The following is a 20,560-nucleotide window of genomic DNA, read 5'->3' on the forward strand; positions in this document are numbered from 1 at the left end:
TTATTTTTATTTCCTTATTCCATAACATTTCTTTTTGGTTTGGCGGATCACGAGATCTCAGTAATTTTCTTCAATGAAACAATGAAAATGCACTTTGTTCTCCAGATTCATAGCATATTATTAACCTGTCCCCAGACTTAGAATCATGGAATCATAGAATAAATGCAACGTAATTATTTTGCAATTTATGCTTTCTGAGCTGATTGCTGATGTCTTTGCTTCAGTGTGAGACAATTTTGTTAGCTGAGAAGGGAGTGATCTCCAGTGGTGTAAACTGAGAAGTTTGGGGTTTTCTTTTTTTTTCATGTTTCAAAGAACAAAAGATTACAAGTCCCTGTGGAAATCTCAATGTGTTTTTATTGAGCACAAAGGAGTTCTGCAGCCAGCTTTGTTTCTTCAAAGGCCAACTGCACAAAAGCTTGAACAAAAAAAATAAGCAAAGGTGTTGCTTTGGAGCAGATATATTTTCTCCCACTCAGACTTCTGGAAGGAAGTGGCCTAAAGGTAATATAGGTGTGACAGATTACTCCAGTAATAAAACCAAAACAGCTGCTTCATCAGATAGTGATCCTGTTAACTTTCTCACTATGGCATATGGATTCTGTGCAAGAACAAGGAAGGGAACGTGAAGTGCCAGGGTGTTAACACTGTGCTTTGATCTCGAGGCTGTTTTCCCCATGTTATAAGCCTGCTCAGCCATCTAATCACATAAGCACTATTCCAATTTCTAAAAGCATACTTTAATTCACAGTAATACAAAGAAGCTTGACTGAAGAAATGAGTTTTAAGTATTGTTTTAAAAGTCACCTGCTGTTCATGCAGTAATCTCTCACACAGTCATAGAATGGCTTGGGTTGGAAGTAACCTCAAGGATCAACACGTTCCAATTCCCTTGCCACAGGCAGGGCTGCCAGCTGCTAGACTAACCGCTAAACCAGGCTGCCCAAGACTCATCCAACCTGGCCTTGAACATCTCCAGGGATGGACATCCACAACCACTCTGGGCAACCTGTTCCAGCACCTCACTCCCTCTAGTTGGTTCCTCTTTCTTTCATCTTTCTTTTTCTATTTTTTTTTTTTTTTTTAAATTTTTTATTTATTTATTATTTCAGCTGGAGGATGTCGGTGACATCATTGAAAAGATTCGCATAGGCCATAATGGTGGAGGGCTGAACTCTGGATGGCACTTGGATCGTGTGGCAATTCGGAGACTGCTACCAAATGGGAAGGTAGGCTGGGAATCACATCGCTCTGGAATAGGTTTCTAGTGGATGCTGCTTCTGTTTTCCAATGAGGAACCTCAGTACACAAAGTGTGATTAATAGCAAGAAATGACTCCCCGGAGAGCAATGCATGTTAATGAACTCACTAGAGCTTGGGAATTTGGAGGGCAACAAACATTTATTATCATGTTTTATTCTTCAAGTGTTGATTATACGACTCTGCAATCATTGTTTTTTGAAAGGGTGCTGCTTCCCTTGTAAATTCTAATTGGAATGGAGGTATTTTCTCCCGGCAGTGGATGAACGGAAAGCAGTGAAGTTACTCCTCACCCTTTTAGGGGGTTTTTGCTGTTGTCCATCTTTAGTGTGAAGGAGCAATCAGCCTGCTGGATTTGAAGGCAATGTTACACTGCGCTGCTGCACTGAGAGGGGGGATTTCTGAATTTGTACCCCCTGTGAAAGAAGTACAGACAACTACAGTTGTCCTTGCAAACATCTGCAGTGGGCAGAGTGTGGCTGGGCATTTCTGAGTGCCCAGGGCTCATTCAGATAACTCTGTGACAAGCTTACATATCTACAGGGATCAAAAAATGCTGGAGTAGAATGACAAGAGAGACCAGAGCTTCATATTTTCACATATAGTTTTGTTTTAAACAAAGGAAGGAGGTGGAAAGTGTGTGCGCCATTTAAAAGTGAAAGGCATGGTTGCAAAACACAGGCTAGAAATATTTCATTAGTCCCTTAATTCTGAAAGAACAAATGAGAACAAGCAAATGTCCATTGTTGTAAGCCTCATAATATCTCCTATAAAAATCATTGTTAAGTAGCAGGAGTTTTGGTTGTACGTGCCAACAGGATTAAGGGAGTGCAGCCAAAATGATTACCCTGTCCACCTAAGAAGGCTCCTTGGCCTTACTTTGAATGCTGGATGTAGGAGCTGGAAAGTGGAAGTTCACAAGAAAATCACCTCTTTGTGTCTGTCTGTGTACTGTCTAACCCTTATTTTGTACATCTTGATTACACTTCTCAACAAGATGACATTGTTATTAGTGATAGTGTTTTTGATCATAGGTAAGTGATAATGTGGGAGGTGATGTGAAAAGTTGTGGAAACCAAAGGAAGGAGAGATTCCTGGACTGCCTCTTTATACAACTGGGATTGACTGAACATGTGTTCAGTGCTGAGTGCTCAGCCATCACCCTAGGAATGGGCTCTGGAGGCTGTGCCACCAGTACAGAGGTTTTAAAGGGCAGACAGTGAGAAGTCTGGGGAAATGGAGGAGGGGAGGAGGACAACCATGAACACCATAAAACCAAGAGATTTACAGTTCTGCTGATCTTTGGATTATGGTATAAGGGGAGGGTTGGGGGGGGGGGGGAAGAAAAAAGAAGAAAGCAGAGAACTACATGATGCTGCTGATCAGCAGCAGAATATTATGACCTGCCACGGGATAGCAATATCCTGCCAATGCTTCTAAAAGCCGTGCTACCTGATTAGACTGCTAAGATGCAACTAGATCTATCTGTAATGCTGCAAAAGAAAAATGGGGTCAGTAACTTTTCAGATTAAACTGAAAACACTTGGGTAGGAAGCTAGAATTGTTGTGTGCCAATAAACTCTGTGTTGGGTTGCCAATTATATCTGATAATTGCATTTTATTTGTTCCAGCTTGGAGAAGGGCACAGCACTGAATTCTAGCACACTATCATACCCTATCTCTATCTTAGGGTCAGGCTCATACTCTGTTTAAACAAATTCTGTTTGTAGCTGAAAGGATTTTATCATGGGTAACGTGAAACAATGCACTTAGTGTCACTTAAATATTAATGCAGTCGCTAACAAGGAAACTCCAGTGAAAACTGTGACAGTGGCATGGTGATTAACAATAATGATGCAATTAACTCTTGCAGTAACTGTGCATTATGCCCCATTGTGCAGGCACTCAAGTCCCTGGATGTCGTATTACCAAACAAACAGCATTCATATCAATAGCAAGCACTACCAACATTATCAGCTTTAGGGAGAAGTTAAAAGCTTCAGCAAAAGAAGTGACTGAAGTGGGCTCTCTATAGGGAGAAGAGAGCTTCAGCTCTGAAACACCGCTCTGGAAAGAGCTCTCTTCCCAGACTACCAGTGGGGAGATGGGCAATGCAACTGCTGTTCATTGGTTCAGAAGTTGTGTGGCCAGACAGCCCATGCAGACCTAGGGATGCAGAAGTAATGGTTTGGCCAGATGTTAAGCACGATATTTAGTTACACAGCACTTGAAACTAAAATATTTGAATCATCTGATGTACTGATTTGTTTTGTTTGACATTGTTTTGTACAAGTTATGCTCCGAACTACTTTATAGACTTAAACACTGCAAATCTGGGGTTAAACAGAAGCATCACATGAAGCAGCAGAACAGAGAAGCTGTGTCGTATTGACAGGTTTGGGTTATCTGGGCTCAAAATATGGTTCTGAGTAAGACAACCAATGTGTTTCTCACTCAGGCTTGGAGGCATTCAGCTCCAGCAGTTCAGCTTTTCTGGAACCTGCTCATACCAGGATAGCAGCACTGTTGTGTGGTGCACAACCCATTCCTCCCCGCTTTTATTTTATATTAATTTATTACTATTTAAATATTAAAAAGAGTGAACAAGGTTCCCTACTTTGATTTGCTGCTAAAGGAGAGACATGTTGAAGTGGTCTATTGGAAAACGGCTCGTCTTCTTCCTTCACTCTACTACTTTAAGCTGAAAACTAACTTTTCTGTGTTCAGATTTGTGGGCTCTGCAAGTTGTGTGATGGCTTATGCCCATTTCTTTATGAAGACATTGCCTGGGGTGCCCAGTGCACAGAAATCCTGCTTTCACCATCTTGGAGGCCTTACATGAGTCTGCTCTTGATGAGCAGCCTGGGACTGGTTTCTATTGTTTTTGTTTCTTTGATGATAGAAATCATATTTATTCCCACCAAAGTGAGTCAAAACAAAGGATCAAAAATTAAATCAGTGTTTTTGTCCTCTTATTGCAAGTTTGGGAACTGCCTGGAAGCCAGCCTTAGTCACAGAATTACAGGGCAAAATTTTGTACCATTAACTGAGAAAAAAAGCCCTACTGACTTCAAAGAGAATGCTGGCTGAATAGGGATTGAAGAGGGATTGCAGGGTCTCAATAAAACATGGCTTCAGTGGAGAGGGTGCAGTCCTGATAAGGAGTTTGCAAGATCAAAAACTGGAGCCTGCTGGTAACGGAGGGAATCTACGGATCATGTACCAACCTCACACAGCCATTGGGAGTACTGTTCTCTGCTACAGTGTTCTCTGAGAAGAAGCACGTGCAGTGCTCGTGGTCCTCATGCATCTTCTTTATGTGGTCTGAATGACTGGAGTAATTTGTCATATAAAAACATACTAAGTCCCAACAAAAATACTCATGGGGGTTGGTTGCTGCCATGCACGCTGTTTCAGGTCTGTGTATACACTTCTGAAAGAGTGTTCAGGTGCTGGGATGGGCTGCCCAGGGGGGTGGTGCAGTCACTGACCCTGGAGGTGTGCAAGTAACACTTAGACCTTGTGTTGAGGGACATGGATTAGTGAGAACTATTGGTGATAGGTGGATAGCTGGATTGGATGATCTTGTAGATCTATTCCAGCCTTGGTGATTCTATGATTCGACATATATACGTGAATTGAAAGCTCTTGCTTGCACAACAGAGCATTTTCAAAGGAGGAATGTTAACATGTGTTCCCTTTGCACTGAAGAGATTCTCTGTCCTGTTTACTTCAGGGTTCAGAAACTATCACGTTTCCATGTGAAAGATGGCTTGCAAAGTCTGAAGATGATGGTGAGATTATCCGAGAACTGGTACCTTCTGATATTTTTACTGAAAAGCTCATGAAGGACGGGACACTTAAGCAGATAGAAGAAGAGGTTGAAGACCCATTGGAAGGTAATACGATTGGTAGGAGTTAGAAGGGATCTGTTTAGATCTGTTTAGAAGGGACTGGATGATCTCGGAGGTCTGATTAAGAACAGAAGTTTTGTCCCAAACTCCTTTCTTCTTTGTGTGCCTGGTTGTCCCAGCACTAGGATCTCTTCTCTTACTGAGCTCTTCTGCTCTTGAAAGAAGCTGTGGACCTTCATACCCTCTGAGCAGAGGAAATCTTCTTTCCTTGTTCTTCCATCTGGTAACATGATGATTCAACAGAGGAAATCATTCCTCTTTCTGTGTCTTTCCTCTGTCTGATTTGCATTTACAGTACACCATTGTCAAGGTGGAATTTGTATGAATGTTAAGTGTTTCTCCATCTGCCACAGGGGAAGTAAAGAGATGTTTTGTGTGGAGTTTTTAGAAATACTTTGCATGGAGTGGAACTTTTGCACTGTTCCTTGAGAGGAAAAAGGTGTGCTCCTTTCTCCTGTTATCTCACATGAGATTTGTTTTTCTGTTGGAGAAAAAAGACAGTCTTACTCTCAGTTTGTAAGCAACCTGCTTGCTAGATGCCTTTATGACATTATTTAACCTACTAACTCACATCACTTTGTCTTTCATTCATTATCATGTGCTGTCTAACACAGGTGGTTCGTTTTCTCCTCCTAAACGCAAAGCCTTTATGCAAGCTTTACAACCTAGAAAACAAGTTGTTTTAATTAAATGTCTCTTTGAGGAGCTAAGGACAAGTACTAGCAGCTAAAGCAGGGAACCTCTGTGTAAAATAAAAGAATATGAGAGATTGGCTTTATCTCTCTGCATCTCTGCATCCTCACGTATTTGGGGCACTAAAGCAGTAGCAATGATAGCAAAGTAACATCTAATTTATGCTTTTCTGAAGATGGCATCTTATGTAGTAGGCTGTATTTCAGTCCTGAAGATGTCCAGCACCATCAAGCAAAGAACAAAGGTAGATGAACTGAATGATCAGTCTGTATGCATTGTTTCCTTTATTACCATTGAGGCAGCCATCTCTCAAACACAAAACCATAGCTCTGTACACAAATTTAGGACAGAGTGTGGAGAGGCAAACCAGAAAACATGACATTGCACGTAACCCAACAAATTGTCTCACATGACACTCCTGATATATTTCTTAGAGAAACCAATGGAAATAATTTATGGACTAAAAAGCAGAATAGGCTCTGTTCTACCGGGGAAGCTAGGAACAGATAGAAAAGATACAACAGGTATTTTTTATTGCCTACCTTTTTAATAAGGAAGAGTATTAACAACCTATGAAGCAAATCTCCATAGCTGAGACTTTGTCCTTTTTTCTTATCTGTATTGCACTGAGATTTGCAATAAGGCATTCTCTAGAGCTTGTATGCCACCAGGGTAATTAGAGACTTGCATGGTTCCTAATTGTTTTCCTAGAGAGGATGTTCTCAGTTTGTTTTCCCCATGTAATTTGGAAAAAAAGCAGCAAAATAGAAACAGGAGTATTTAACACATTTATTAAAGCACGTTGTTAAAGATTTGATGAAACTTTATTGGATAAGCATTGAGTAAGCTAAAGAGAAAGGATATTTAATACATCTCCAGCTCTTCCTTAATTAAATACTGCCTGTTCTCTTTCTGTTTGGGGAATTTACAGAGATGCATGCCATTAACTCTAGTAGTAATTGCGCATCTGAATCCCTAGGGTTTATTTATGGAAGATGGGAAATTAAGGGCTCACAACACTGAACCACTTGTTCTCAGACTTAGGTCCCTGGAGCCTCACTACCAAAAAAGTGTCAGATTCCCTCAACTCGAGTTCACATCTGTAGTGCAAAAGCGCTGTGTAAGGTTTGCCAGACCCAAAGAAAGCGTGTAGGGGTGACTTAACATTCACCTGTTTAGTAGAGTGGTACTCTGTGTTACCAGGGTTGGTGGGCTGATCGCTCTCTGACAAGTTCTTGGTACCAGTGTTGACCTACCAGTGTAGTGTCCATGCTGGGAATACTCCCAGCAGATACTGAGGGTGGCTGGCAGGCATGATGTCCATGCCATCCCTTAGTACCATGGCCATATATATAAAACAATGGAGACGATAAAGCATTGCAGAACATGATAAGCAAGGTCATTCTTAGAAAGCAAGGGGACCTGGTTACAGCTATGGAGCGGCATCTCACTAATGCATTTCTTCTATGTGCAGAAATAGAAGCAGTTTACTCAAGTTCCCAAGCTAGCATGAGCCCTTTCTGATGAACTACTCACCCGTTCAGCTGTGATCTGGATTTCTCCATGCTACATCCAGTAATAACCATGATGATTCTTCACATTTTCTAACTATGTACTGTGTGATCAAAGCAATATGCAGGCACTGATTGCAGGGAGAAAAGTCAGCATATTTCAGTCAAGCGATTCCCAACCTTGGGATCACTATCAAATGCCTGGAAGGATAAAGCACATAGGATTTTAACTCCCCAGGAGCTGAGGAACAAGCAGAATGTTTGTGTCCATTTTCATAGGCAAATTCAGTGTTTATGGTAGACTTTGAGAGTTCATCTGGCCAGAAATCGTATCTCCATTTCCTTTTGCAGTTCACACATACAAAATCAGCGTGTTCACTGGAGATATTTATGGTGCTGGAACAGATGCTAACGTTTTCCTGAATATCTTTGGAGATCTGGGGGATACCGGAGAGCGTAAACTCAGCAAATCTGAAACAAACTTCAACAAGTTTGAAAGAGGACAGGTACAAACACAGTGGATTAATAACACTTGCTGTTTTGCAGTCTTTAACCTACAAAGTGCGTGACTGTTCTGCAGGCTGAATTTTCCTACGAGGGATAAATTGATTGATTCAGTTTACTATGTTCATTACCCTTTAAAATACTTCATATGGATTGTCAGCTGTCCAATACAACTGATAGGCGCTGCAGTAAATGGGTCAATGTTTCTGTGCAGTTGTTGATAGAGATCAGTTTTGAGCTTGACCCTCACAAACTGCCCTGAATTATTAATTGCAGGCTTGAGAGCGCACAGAACTTAAGTACTGTCATTTCCCTAGCCTCTGTGCAACTAGTTTGCGCATACACACTGTATGTTATAATTTATCTTAGAGCACGATACATTATTGGATCCTAAATGGGATCTGTCTTTGCCAAAATAACTCCGTAAGTAGTTTTCGGCAGTTGGGCCACAAATCATATTCACAGCCTCATATGAAGATACTCAGATGTAATGATGGCAAATATTGTCATATCCGGACAGTCTGTATAAATCTAAGTGCATTAGGAAAAAAAACATGTCTTACAAATAAAAATCAGGATATAAAATTCCAGGTATTCAATGTTCTAATTGTGACAGTGATATTTTGTGCAGCTGCCCTCGGAGCAGAAGAGGTCCTCAAAAATCTCCCCTGTAGAACAGTTCTAATGCTCCAGAGTATCTCAACAGATCTCATAAAGCTTTTAATCAAGCCTGTCTGAATTTAAACACACATTATGCTGTGCAGGCACTGTACCTTTTTGCTTGGTAGACGATATGTTGAGAGCTCATTAACAGAAGCCTCTGCTGTTGGAAACCCTGCAGGAGGACACGTTTACAATACAGGCTGTGGACCTTGGCATTTTGTACAAGATCAAGATTCGCCACGACAATAGCATGTTCAGTCCTGACTGGTTCCTGGAAAAAGTGGAGATCCTGGATGAGACCACAGAGGAGTCATTTGTGTTCCTCTGTGAACGCTGGCTCTCCAAAAAGAAAGAGGACAAAAAGATAGAGCGTACGCTTTATGAACAGGTACGTGTATGGCTCCAAGCTGTGATCCCAAACTACTTACTACCAATAAAAATGGAATGGTTGAATATCTGATTGAAGTCCACGATGATGTGATAAGGACCTTTGGTTTTAACTCATCCAAACTGAATTTGTGACTTTCTGACAAGCACTCAAAGCATGGCCACTCTCAGCCTGGTATCACTAGCTCTGTAGTTTGCAGTCTCAACAGAAAGATCAAGGTCTCTAAGTGAAACTATTCAGGTGAGAGTCAAACTGGCTTGCTGATGTACAGTAGTGTGTATTTCCCCACTGCTCTCCTTGCTGCACCCATAAAGTAGACAGCTTCTCATGTCCTACGTCCTCAAGCAAAAACTTTGGGTCCTTCAACTTCATCCTTGCAGGATGAGCTTTATCATTTCAGCCCCTTCCACCAATGACAAATATCAAAAGTCTTCTGCTACCATTAAAAGTATACCAAATGCCTTTCAGTGAAATGCCCTTTCTACTTGGGTATTCTCTATTGCTTTATGAGGCTAATATGGCTAATTGGAATTCAAGGCTCATGCACCAATTCAAATTAGCAAACAAGATTAATAGACCTCTCTTGCTTCTATACAGTGAGGCATAATAAAGCAGCTAATTATAAGTCCATTTTATTTAAGGAGTCCACTTTGCAAAATATAGTGACATTTTAATTGAAAGCTACTACTAAAATTATCATCAATGAAATTGCACCAGACTCATCCGGAATGTAGCAGGATGGATGTGAGAAGAGTTACACCATGGATTAGTACTGCCATATGCCTCCTCATAAAACTGCAGCAGACAATGCTATGAATTCTTGTGGTCTTGCCTGCCCTGTTGCTCATATTCCTTCGTAATGACGAAAAACTAATAACTTCTTCTAAATTATGTGACTTTGTGGTAAGATGGCCATGTTCATTGGAAAGTGACATTGTATACATCTGCAATAACTGCTCTAACACAATTGATATTTCATATCATTCCATTTTGTAGTACTCTCCCTCTCAGTGTCTTTAACCTACGCTAGGTAATTTATTCTGACACCACAGTGTGTGCCCTGATAAGCAAATCTGGCTCTGCTCCATCTGCCTGAATTTTCTCTAGTTACTGCTCGCACAAGTAACAGAAAAAAAGAATCACAACACACCATTAAAGTCTATTAGGCCCTTTACATTTTCTTTTATTATAATACACATCCATAACGACCTGTCGAGGTTACAACAATAAGGTAAATAAATGACCTGCAGTAAATTACAAGCCACATTTCTTTGAGCTATCCTGGGCAAAATGCTACCTGGGGAGCTACGGGGCTTTCTCCTCATGTTGTTTTCAGAGGTATGTAGGAACAACTGACAACAGGGTGAGCACTGAACCACATTACCCTCCTGTACCTGCCTTTCTAATTAGAGTTACGATGGTGAACGGAGAAGCCTGAGTGAGTCCTCTGTCAGCCTGTCGAGTCTGGATAGCAGTGGAAACCCAAAGGAGAAAAAATCCCGCTTGATCAAGTCAGCAGAAGAAGGATTATGTGAGTGAGGAACACGATTGGCTGAATTCATGCATGTATTTTTGTCTTTCTCTTGTTGGGAAGAAGCATTTGTCCTGGTGAAGGGCAGGGAGAGGCCAGATCAGCAAATGTCAGTTCTCCAGACTGCATGGTGCTTTGGACAGTGTGACCATACCATTCAGTAGATGGTCTTTCAAGGATACATTATATTCTGCCTTGGTTGAAGTAAAGTGTTCAGGGGACTTCTATAGGCAACTGCAACCCAAAATCATGTCCCTCAGATGCCTCAAGGTATGTGAGTGCATCCACACCATCAGATGTGGAAAAGGAGATAGTCATCATCTCCATAAGTCCTCCTTAGGTAAAAAAAAGCTCACTGATCTGAAGATTCTTACTCACCCTTCCTCCTCCTCCACCCATGACTTCATTGCATAAAGAGCTTCAGATGCCCTCTGAACAGAGGGGGCTGATGGAGTGATGGGAGCAATTTATCTAAGTTTTGTGTAATTTTGTTTGAAGTATCCTTTAAAGTATGCAAAGAGAGGGCTGGAGGCAAGTCGTGTTATCAACAGAAGTGCCTTCCTTGGATTATAAGAGGCTCTTTTCTGCGTGATTCCTTAATGTAGCTTTTGTTGCTGATATCAGCTCTTTTTTCCTTCTCCTTTATCTCTTCGACCTACTCAAGACGGTGTTTCATGTAGCATATTAGATCTGAATTAACAAAGAAGGCTTTCAATTTCTCGAGACCTTGTTTGCCACGCTTAAGACATCCTTCCACTTCAGAATCAGAGTAGTAATGCCTCGTCACTGGGGTGTTTGTGTAATAGGAATTTAAATGTAATTTGTTTTACAGCTCTGAAGTTTTTCTCCTTGCAACACAGGGCTGCATCACAGTGCTGCTGGGTGGGGAGGGGAGTGGGATACAGAGAGCTGAGCAAGAGCTCAGAGAAGTCTCTGCTCTCAGAAAACTAGCTTTCTATAGGAAAGTTAGGGAGAACTTGTTATTTCTACAATGAGAACTGTCTTATACCTGGACACAGCAGGAGGGTCTGCAAATGTGGTTGCACCAAGACAGGGATTCCAGAAAATCTGGACTGAATTTTTTGCTGTTATAACTGATAGAAGTGGATCTAAGGTAGATCTTCGTTGAGAGCTTTAGAGTTTAAGATCTGATTTTACGTTTTATAATGTGGACCAAGGTAACTTTGGTGAATGATTATTGCATCTCAGCTGATGCTCAGTAGCTTGTTGTGATACTGGGGCTGCACACCCCAAGCCTCCAAGCTGTGAAGCAGAATGCTGCACATTTTTTAACCCAACTGTAATCCATGTGTCTCGGGGCAGTTCTTTTGTAATCCCATACTGTGCTCAAACAAAAAAATAAGTGATTCTCATGTTCCTTCTGATATTACTTCTGTGGTGAGACAATGGATAACATCTGCCATGCTGGCATGCCATTTCATTTCACAAATAATGGGTAAAACATCAGCAGGGAACCTCCCATGAGCAGAGCTGGGATAGTTCCCATTGACCCCATTGTGCAGGGGTGGTCCTTCTGCTCTGAGTCCTGGAGCTTGTCAGCACCTCCGTTCCTGATGCAGTGACAAGGCCTCATTAAGGAAATGCATCTTGAAGGAATGTTGGATAAGATGGGCTGTGTGAGCCAGACAGCCACTTCCTGAGCTGGAAAAAGAGCCAGCTGTTAATTAGTTGATTAGGGAAGTGGTGTAGGGAGTTGCCTGGGAAAGGGAGTGTCAGTTTGAGCAGCCTGATTCTGACTCTCACATGCTAAAGATGGGTGATTACTACGGAGGTGATGTGAGGATGGAGCCTAGGGAAAAGTCCTGTTGGTGGGGAAACAGCTTGTGCCTAGACTGAGAACCCTGCTTTGTGCAAGAAACTGGCAGGGACAGTGTGCTATGTCCCTCATGGTACACAGCCCCTTGCAAGGGGAGCACATTCCCTTGAACGACCTAAGTTCTTCAGGGGAACTTCAAGACATAGGGAGCAAAGAGAGAAGGGCTGTGAAGGAGCTGTGATGGGCACTGGACTCTTCTGTGATGGCTCTCTTCCCCAGGTATTGCATTTGCTCCGTATGGAGAAGTAGGACTGTGGAGTCCTAGAGAAAGGAGTCAATAGACAAGGGCCGTACTAGCATTAGAGACCACTTCCACAGCTCTTAGAGGAAAGAATAGCCAGTGTTGGGAAGTGGTTATTTCTCCTAGTCTTCAAATTTAACATAGGTATTTCCAGTGCTTTGGCTCAAGGATGCAGAATCAGCTGGAAAAGCTGATCCTTCTCTGAAGCTGTCAGAGGAATACAGGATGAAAACTGTACAAAAGATGAAACATTTTGGTGCTGACCTAAACAGGACCGCTGACATATTCCCATGAAATCTCTAGCCTGTCGTTAAAAACTTTTCTACTCCAGTGGTTGCTTTGTGAAGAATGCATCACAGATTATTATGCTGATGTGCACACTGAAATGTAAATTATACCATAAAAGGGAGAATGAGTTTTGCCTAATCATCAGTTCATTTTGTGCTGGTGCGCAGATGCCTCAGACAGGGGGCTGAAGTAGGTACAGATTTGCTTTGCCTGAGCCTGTGCCTTCCCTGGTATTGAGCACATTCTGAATCTGCAGTAAGTTTCTAGTACAACCTCCACCCAAAAATATTCTTAGCTTTCATAAAGCAAAAGTAGACGTAAATCAGAGATAATCTGAGAGCTAACCAAGCTTGAATGAAGGTTTATGAACCCTCATTAAAAACGAAAAGGTGATGATGAGCCAGGCTGAGCTTTGAGTCTGAAGCAATGCAAGTTTTGGAGCTTGGAGCCTTTTCAGAACGGCTTGGAGAGACTTGCACAAATGTTCTGAGAAATCAAACAAGTATTCAGCATCTCATTCTGCACCATCCGCTTGGCCTACCCAAATGAGCTTTTGGAAAGCACTTGAAAAGCAGTCTGGCACTTCCTCCCTTTTAACAGATGAACTGAAATTATTGAAAACAACTAAAAGTGGTGGTGGAGGGTGAGGGAGGGGGGGGGGAGGGAGGGAAGAAGAAAAAAATAAAAGTCCCAAACCTTGGCATGGAGGTTTTTCTTTTAATCAATATAATTATGCAATGCATAAAATTTTGGGCTGAACCACCTTTAGAAGGAGTTTGGCTGGATTTGCAAAGGGATGCTGGAGCTCTGAGCTGCCCCCTAGATCACAGATCTCCTTGAATAAAGCCGTAAAGAGAACATTTGCAGTTGTGTTGGGACATTCCAGAGTGATAGTTTACCTTAGAGTCAGTGTAGATTTATTTGCCTTTATTGAGTGGTGAGCGTGAGATCACTGTGGTCTAATGGCCTACTGAAGATTGAGGTGCTCGGATCCATTTTCAGGAGGGTGTCTCAGTGTAAATAAGATTTCAAGACTTTTTGCTGTTCTGACACCTATCGGGGGGAAATCTGGATCGCGTAATGCCTATATAACCTCTCTGGAGCCAGAAAGGGCTGTCTGGGGAACGTAACATTGCAACATTCAGTTTGAAATGTGTGTGTGAATTGAGTTTTCCCTAACAACTTGTTGCCCCACACAGCATGGTGTTGTACCTACTGTATTCAGTGCGATGTGAACCTCTCCAGCATGAAAAACTGCCTTCTCTGATAGAATGAAATCTCATGTGTGCATGCATGTGTGGGATGTTTCTGATGATTGAACCTCAGTTTAATCCCACAGTAATCCCGTACCACATCACTGTCACGACGGGCACAGAGTACGACTCAAGCACTGACAGCCGAGTCTTCATCATCATCATGGGTCCTCAGAAAGTGCGGACTGAGAGACTGTGGTTGGATCTTCCCGAAGGAAAAGATGAGTTTGCAGATGGCTCTGTGGAGAAATTCTCTGTCTGGGGCCTGGATGTTGGGGAGATCAAAAAAGTGGAGGTAATTTGTGACCCCAGAGTGGGCACGAGGGCACCTAGGACACATGGCCAAGGGAACAACAGGTTCTTGTTTCATTTAGTGAAGGAGAGCCACTGGGGTCTGAAATGAATGTAGGTGAGGATGTACTAATGAGATTACATGCAAATGCAGCCCTGAACATAAGTGTCCTTGTGAATAGCAAAACTGAAATCCTCAGGAGGTAGAAGATAATGTTGAAATAGGGGAAAGTTGTAGCATGTCATAGTTTGGTACCACCTCTGGCACCGTTTTTTCTTAGTCAAGCCTTGTTGTTGACAGCTGCACTGCAAGTTCCAGCCTTCCATCAGTCTTTTTCTGACTTGATTCCTACCGTACTTCCAGTTGGGTTTCATAAATTGCTTGCAGTGAGAAACACATCTTGTGTAATTTTCCAGCTAAACATGAAAATTGTTTTCAGAGCTTGGAGGACCCAGGCTTGGAGAAGACAATTAATCATTGCTCGTAAGTAACATGCACAAATAGATATAAGTACAGGAGCCATTCTTTCTGCTGTGGCTCAGGGAGACAGAATTTGCATAGACTCTCCATCACTGAACCAAAATCTTACATGAATCTTGTGGACAGTTGCTTTGTATCATTTATGTTTCATATGGCAGTTCCATCTCCTGAACACCTGCTCCAGCCCCTGAGTCCTGAAACACAGAGCAGCATAAGATGTCATGAGCACCTTCCCTTCCCTTCCCTTCCCTTCCCTTCCCTTCCCTTCCCTTCCCTTCCCTTCCCTTCCCTTCCCTTCCCTTCCCTTCCCTTCCCTTCCCTTCCCTTCCCTTCCCTTCCCTTCCCTTCCCTTCCCTTCCCTTCCCTTCCCTTCCCTTCCCTTCCCTTCCCTTCCCCTTCCCCTTCCCCTTCCCCTTCCCCTTCCCCTTCCCCTTCCCCTTCCCCTTCCCCTTCTCCTTCCCCTTCCCCTTCCCTCCCTTTTTTATACCCAAGTTATAATATACATCCCTTTTGGTGTGCCTGCTTATTTATTCAAAAAGGAAAGAGTGAAAGAGATACAAAGAGTGAAATCCCAATTAAAAATCTTTGCAGCAAACACCCCCTTGTAGCAGCTGATAGACTGAAGCAATCCCATTCGTTTTCATTCAGGCAATGGATTCTGGCACACTGAGAAATGCATGTGCTACTTTGAGTTCATTATCAAGACATTTTCTTAATTCACTCCAAGTGCATGGTTATTATGGGCGCTAAAGGCATTTTCTATCTGGCCATCTCTCATTCAAACTTGGAAAGTGAAGCAAGTATAGAAATACTCCTTTTCTAGACTGCATGCACGTGGAAGCAGCCTTGTCAGCCCAGCTCAGATAGGCAGGAAAAAGCCTACATAATAACTGTAAGCAGATAGTGAGTAGGGGGGAAGGGGCAGAGAGTAGAAGATAGCAGCGGACATTTGGAAGTAGAGGAAAGCAAGGGAAAATAAATAATCTCACAAGGGTTACAAATGGGAAAGAAGAGAAAACATTGCAAATGAAATGCAGAGTTAGTTAAAACAAACGAGATCGCTTTGGGGATGGATAGCACTCTTATGGACCCTTTCACTGCTAACCTCCCTGACTCCACCACTCTGCTCTCTTGTTTCTTTTTCGTTTTTCCCCTTTAATTTGCCACTACCAGGATCGTGGCTGGAGGTCACCTACACCAGGTTCTGTGCCTTCCTTCCTGCAGTACCCTGTGCTTGGAAGGTCCCCTGTTCACCCACATCCCAGTGATGGCATCTCCATGCCAGTATGCCTTGGTTGCCATGGAGCCAGTCCATATTTTCCACGTAGAAAATTGCAGTGTTCGGGGCCATTGCAGAAAATTGATAGTTATCTACATGGGGGAGAGTGAGGAACAATTCATTCTCAGATCTGGCATTTGGCTGCTTCTGGAAGACGGCAAGGGGTTCTGAATATGTTACCATGTGCAAATAGCTTAGCAGGGGGATTTCTTTTCCAGAAGCCCTCTGTATAACCCAGGCAACAGACTAGCAGGATTGTAAGATTTGCAGCACGATGCCACTTTTAGACTGGCATTATTCTCCTCCAGCAAATACGCTATTGTGAAGCAGAAACAGCGGAACACTAACCAATTTGAAAGGGTCCCATTTGTACCTGTCTTGTAAATTTACAGTTATAATATTTACTACTGCTGTACTTTAATAGACGTGCTGACATGAAAATACGCAGTAGGAATTGCTGGGTACACACGCTTCACAGTGTGTTCTTGAAATCAGTTTTAGTATTTCTTCTTTTGATGAACAAAAGAGTCTTTGTTCCTAGATTGCTGCTGCTGCAGAGAGGTGCATTCTAAAAAGTCCTGCATTGATCTGTACATTTCTAAACCAGTCCTGGTTCAGAGCTGTTCAATCACAGGCACAAAGTGAAGCCAAGGATGCAGAAGTGTTGCAAATCCAGTTCCCCACTGAATATGGGCCTGGTCCTGGAAGACCACAAGGTCTTCCTAATATTCTCCACACCTTTCAAAATTAGCAGGAAAACCCATATTTTGCACTTCTCCCTTCTGTCTACCTTCGTATTATTTTCCCCCTGATGTGGTTGAGAGCTGCTCAGTGCAAATGGTGCCTTAGTTGTGGTGGTGTGAAGTACCCATCAGTCCCCCAGACACACTAGGAATGAATTACAAAGATTTCCAAAGCAGACCATGGGTTTGCCTGCCATGGAAATGCTGCCTCTCCAAATTGTTCAGACATCTCAGCCCAAACAAATTGTCTTGATGTTGATATGTGCATCCAAAATACACTCACTGCTGGTGGACGTGCCTTCTGTCATGGTTCTGTAATGCAATTTTGGAACTGTAAGCTGGACTCAGCCATTTATTCTTATCAGACTTGAATACAAATTCAGAAATGAGCTGATGAACTCTAGTGCTCTACTTTATAAATACAGCCATAAGGATGACTCAGCACTGCATGAATTTGCCTTGAACTTTACAGTGTTATTCTATGGGGCCATGGAAATCTGCCTACATGCATGTTCTCCAAAGTTCTCAGAGTGCAGAATGCCTTGCTCTGTCCCTTCACTGATACCAAGTTTGCTAAGCGTTGCTGTGAAAACCTGGTGCTTAGCAATGTCTTGGAATGATATGCAAGAAGATGGCTGTAATAAAGCTGTAATAAAGCCCAAAGAGCAGCAGACTTTAATGGTATCATTAGGACCTTCCTTCCAGCTGAACCACTGATGTGAACCTTCCTCACCACCTCACTGCTCTGCAACAGGTCTGAAGAGGCACTGCACAGATCTCAGAGCTGTGGATGTGGAGAAGAGCCTCCATGCCAGCAGAGAGGGAATGGGAATGTGTTGTATTCCCATTCACCTCACAGCCCTGGAATCTGAGAATTAATGCGTCCATTGTATACTTGAAATTTCCCTGGTGGTTAACTCTAATTTTCTGCAGCTGCATAGACATTAGTATAGTAATAATGTTCCTAATAGCAGTGATAGCTGAGACACATTTAAAAAAAAATAATAATAAAATAAAAAAATTACTCGTTTTGGGGCAAAAAGGGACATGATAATACATTACTCTAGATGAACTTGTTATTAAAAACTGTTTCCTGAGCAACTCTAAATATCACAATTATTTTTTTTTTTAAATGAAAGCTAAAGACCTCATTTTCCCAGTAATGGTATAAACAACCCATTCACTGAAAATAATGAGCTGTAGGTAGGTCTTTTTATCCAGCCTTTCAAGTGCAGAGAGTTCATTGGAGTGACTGAAGGAATTTCTTGCAGCACCTAAGACAGATAATCACCCCTGTAAGTCTGCATGGAAGTAAGGATGAATATCCTGTATCCTGTAAGAGGGATACATGCAGGTCCTCGTGAAGTTCCTGACACTCTTCTGTGATTTCCTGCTCCTCAGAATGGGATGGTTTGCTCTTCAGCATGGAGGGAGTGGTCTTTGCAAATTGACTAGCTACAGATATAAGCTCCTTCTGTTGGCTCCTGAATACAAAAACAGAGCTTATATAATACGAGGAAATACAAACAGGCTGATGCACATACTTAAATGAAGGAGATATGGATTTGTGAGACAAGAATTTCTTGAATAATACATATCGGTGTTTGCCTAGATGCATTTTCGAACTTGGCTGTGAAGCTTTGGATTGTCACTTGTAAGTGTTGCTGCAGCAATTGGAGGGTTTGGAAAGATGAAGAAAAGTATCTTCACAGATCATCAGGGGGTAGTGGACAATGTGGCAGAGGTAGTAAGAGGGTGGACATGTTATTGGGTAGGTCAGTGCACTCCACCTACTTCATGGTCCCTTTGTTTACATCTGGGGACAGCATCATCCTGCCTTCCTTCATGAGAGGCAGGAGATGACCCAAGCTTCCCTGCCCAAATCAGCTACCATGCAAACCGATGCGTTGCCTGTTGAGCAGAAAGGGTACAGATGGATTGTTTCACAGCTCATCTCTTCCACTGTGGAAGTAGTATGCATGAAAGTGTACACAGTCAGTACTCATCAGAGGCCAAAGAAAGCAATTCACAGCTCTCCTCTAAGAAATTACCAGTAACCAGCATGTGTTTTCTCTGTGACTCTCATAGGTGGGACACGACGGTGCCACCCCTGAGAGCTGCTGGCTGATGGAAGAGCTCACCATCGTCGTGCCCACAAAAGGTGTCATGTACAACTTTGTCTGTAAATGCTGGCTGGCCAGAGACAAAGGTGATGGTCTCACCTCACGAATCCTCAACATCCTGGATGCGGACTGTGTTAATGTGGGCATCAAGGTAAGACCTCAGCTCATCCTGTACCTTCGTCATGGAGCTGAGCTGATATAGGTCATGTGCCAGCAGTCCTCATGCTTTGATTTCTGCCTGTGGTTTGAGATATGTTTTTGAAGATGGAGGTATTATAACCTCCACATCCTGTAGCTACACATCCACTTTTCTAACCCGGAGTTGGGAAACATTAACTTGGTTAGAAAGTAACAATAATTGGAAGTTGCTGAAACATGGAGGCATTTGTAAGTTTGATCTTTCAAATGATTAACAGATTAAAGTTGAACGAGCAATGTAAAGAAATATCCAGTATGTCGGTTCAAATGTATGGAAGTTGATGTGAGGTGTGCTGTGCCATATTTCAACCAGGTACAAATCGGAAAGCTGAGCTAAGTTGAATTTCAGGGCAAGCTTTATAATAGAAATGCCAGTCTGGATGAATGAGACAATAATACTCTAATTAATGCCCGTATGGCAAATTCGAATACCTATAGTTATGTTTCTGTGTACAGTGAGGTTACGCTTTTGAAGGACATTAATTTTTCTCTGTGCTGCTCTAGATCCCCAAGCTAAATATTTTCTCCTGAAATAGTTTGTTCCCCAGACACACGAAAGCATGCAAACGTTTCTAACAACTGCAAGGAATTTAACAAATCAGAGCAGGTTTCGGTGGTAGAAATCCCCTAAGAGGGGAAATAAACTCCTTCAGATGAATGCTAAGGTTAAAACATAATTGCTTCAAAACTTCACTTTGGTTGTTTAACCTCCTGGATAAAGTTTGAAAACTCCTGTCAGTGATCTGACGATCTGCCTGTAGATTGAGATGGATGCTAATGAGGATTTTTGTTCAGCCTCCCTTGAAAAGCCTGGTACTGAATATTTATTTTCATAAGCATGCCACAAATAGACACATCTAAATAACATTTTCTTCTGTGATGTTGGGCCAGAAACTTGCTGAAAGGTTTGAGGGAAATCAGGAGAGATGTTTCAGATATGAAATCAGAAGTGCGCATCTGACTTTCTGATCGGACTCCTAGTAGAGGGGATTTGGGACTGCTCTCTCATATATAGACATAGTTAGAAATTGAATTCCTTTATTTTTCTCCTTCTTCTTTTTTTCTTTTTTCTTTTTTAATAGAGTTAAAGAAGACAAAACCTTTATTAGCTTCAGGAAAGCTCATGCTGTTTTATTTTGCTTTTTCTTGACTGTTGTACAGCCATACATACCCATTTGAATTTAATTTTCTTCTTGGCTTCATATTTCCCCTTGTTTTAAATTCAGTATTTGCCTTCCCAAACATAGAGGAAATGTTAGTATCCATCACAGTCATTACAAACCCTTAATGTACTTGTAAAAGAGGTTTTCTTCTTCCACTTATAGCAAATGAGATGTTCTACTATGATTTAAATGTGTGGAT

General features: G+C 42.1%; 1 protein-coding gene across 1 annotated transcript in view; it reads left to right on the top strand.

Annotated features, from left to right (window-relative positions):
• The window catches only part of LOXHD1 (lipoxygenase homology PLAT domains 1), a 133,283-nt gene that overhangs the window by 79,452 nt on the left and 33,271 nt on the right, over positions 1–20,560 (top strand). Inside the window, exons 27-33 of the mRNA XM_072359178.1 lie at positions 1,113–1,229; positions 4,997–5,159; positions 7,730–7,884; positions 8,724–8,933; positions 10,344–10,464; positions 14,170–14,378; positions 18,966–19,151. Coding sequence (XP_072215279.1) covers positions 1,113–1,229; positions 4,997–5,159; positions 7,730–7,884; positions 8,724–8,933; positions 10,344–10,464; positions 14,170–14,378; positions 18,966–19,151 — 1,161 coding nt within the window. The remainder of the gene's footprint in view (positions 1–1,112; positions 1,230–4,996; positions 5,160–7,729; positions 7,885–8,723; positions 8,934–10,343; positions 10,465–14,169; positions 14,379–18,965; positions 19,152–20,560) is intronic.

The sequence above is a fragment of the Excalfactoria chinensis genome, chromosome Z (assembly GCF_039878825.1).
Source record: "Excalfactoria chinensis isolate bCotChi1 chromosome Z, bCotChi1.hap2, whole genome shotgun sequence".
Classification (NCBI taxonomy): Eukaryota; Metazoa; Chordata; class Aves; order Galliformes; family Phasianidae; genus Excalfactoria; species Excalfactoria chinensis.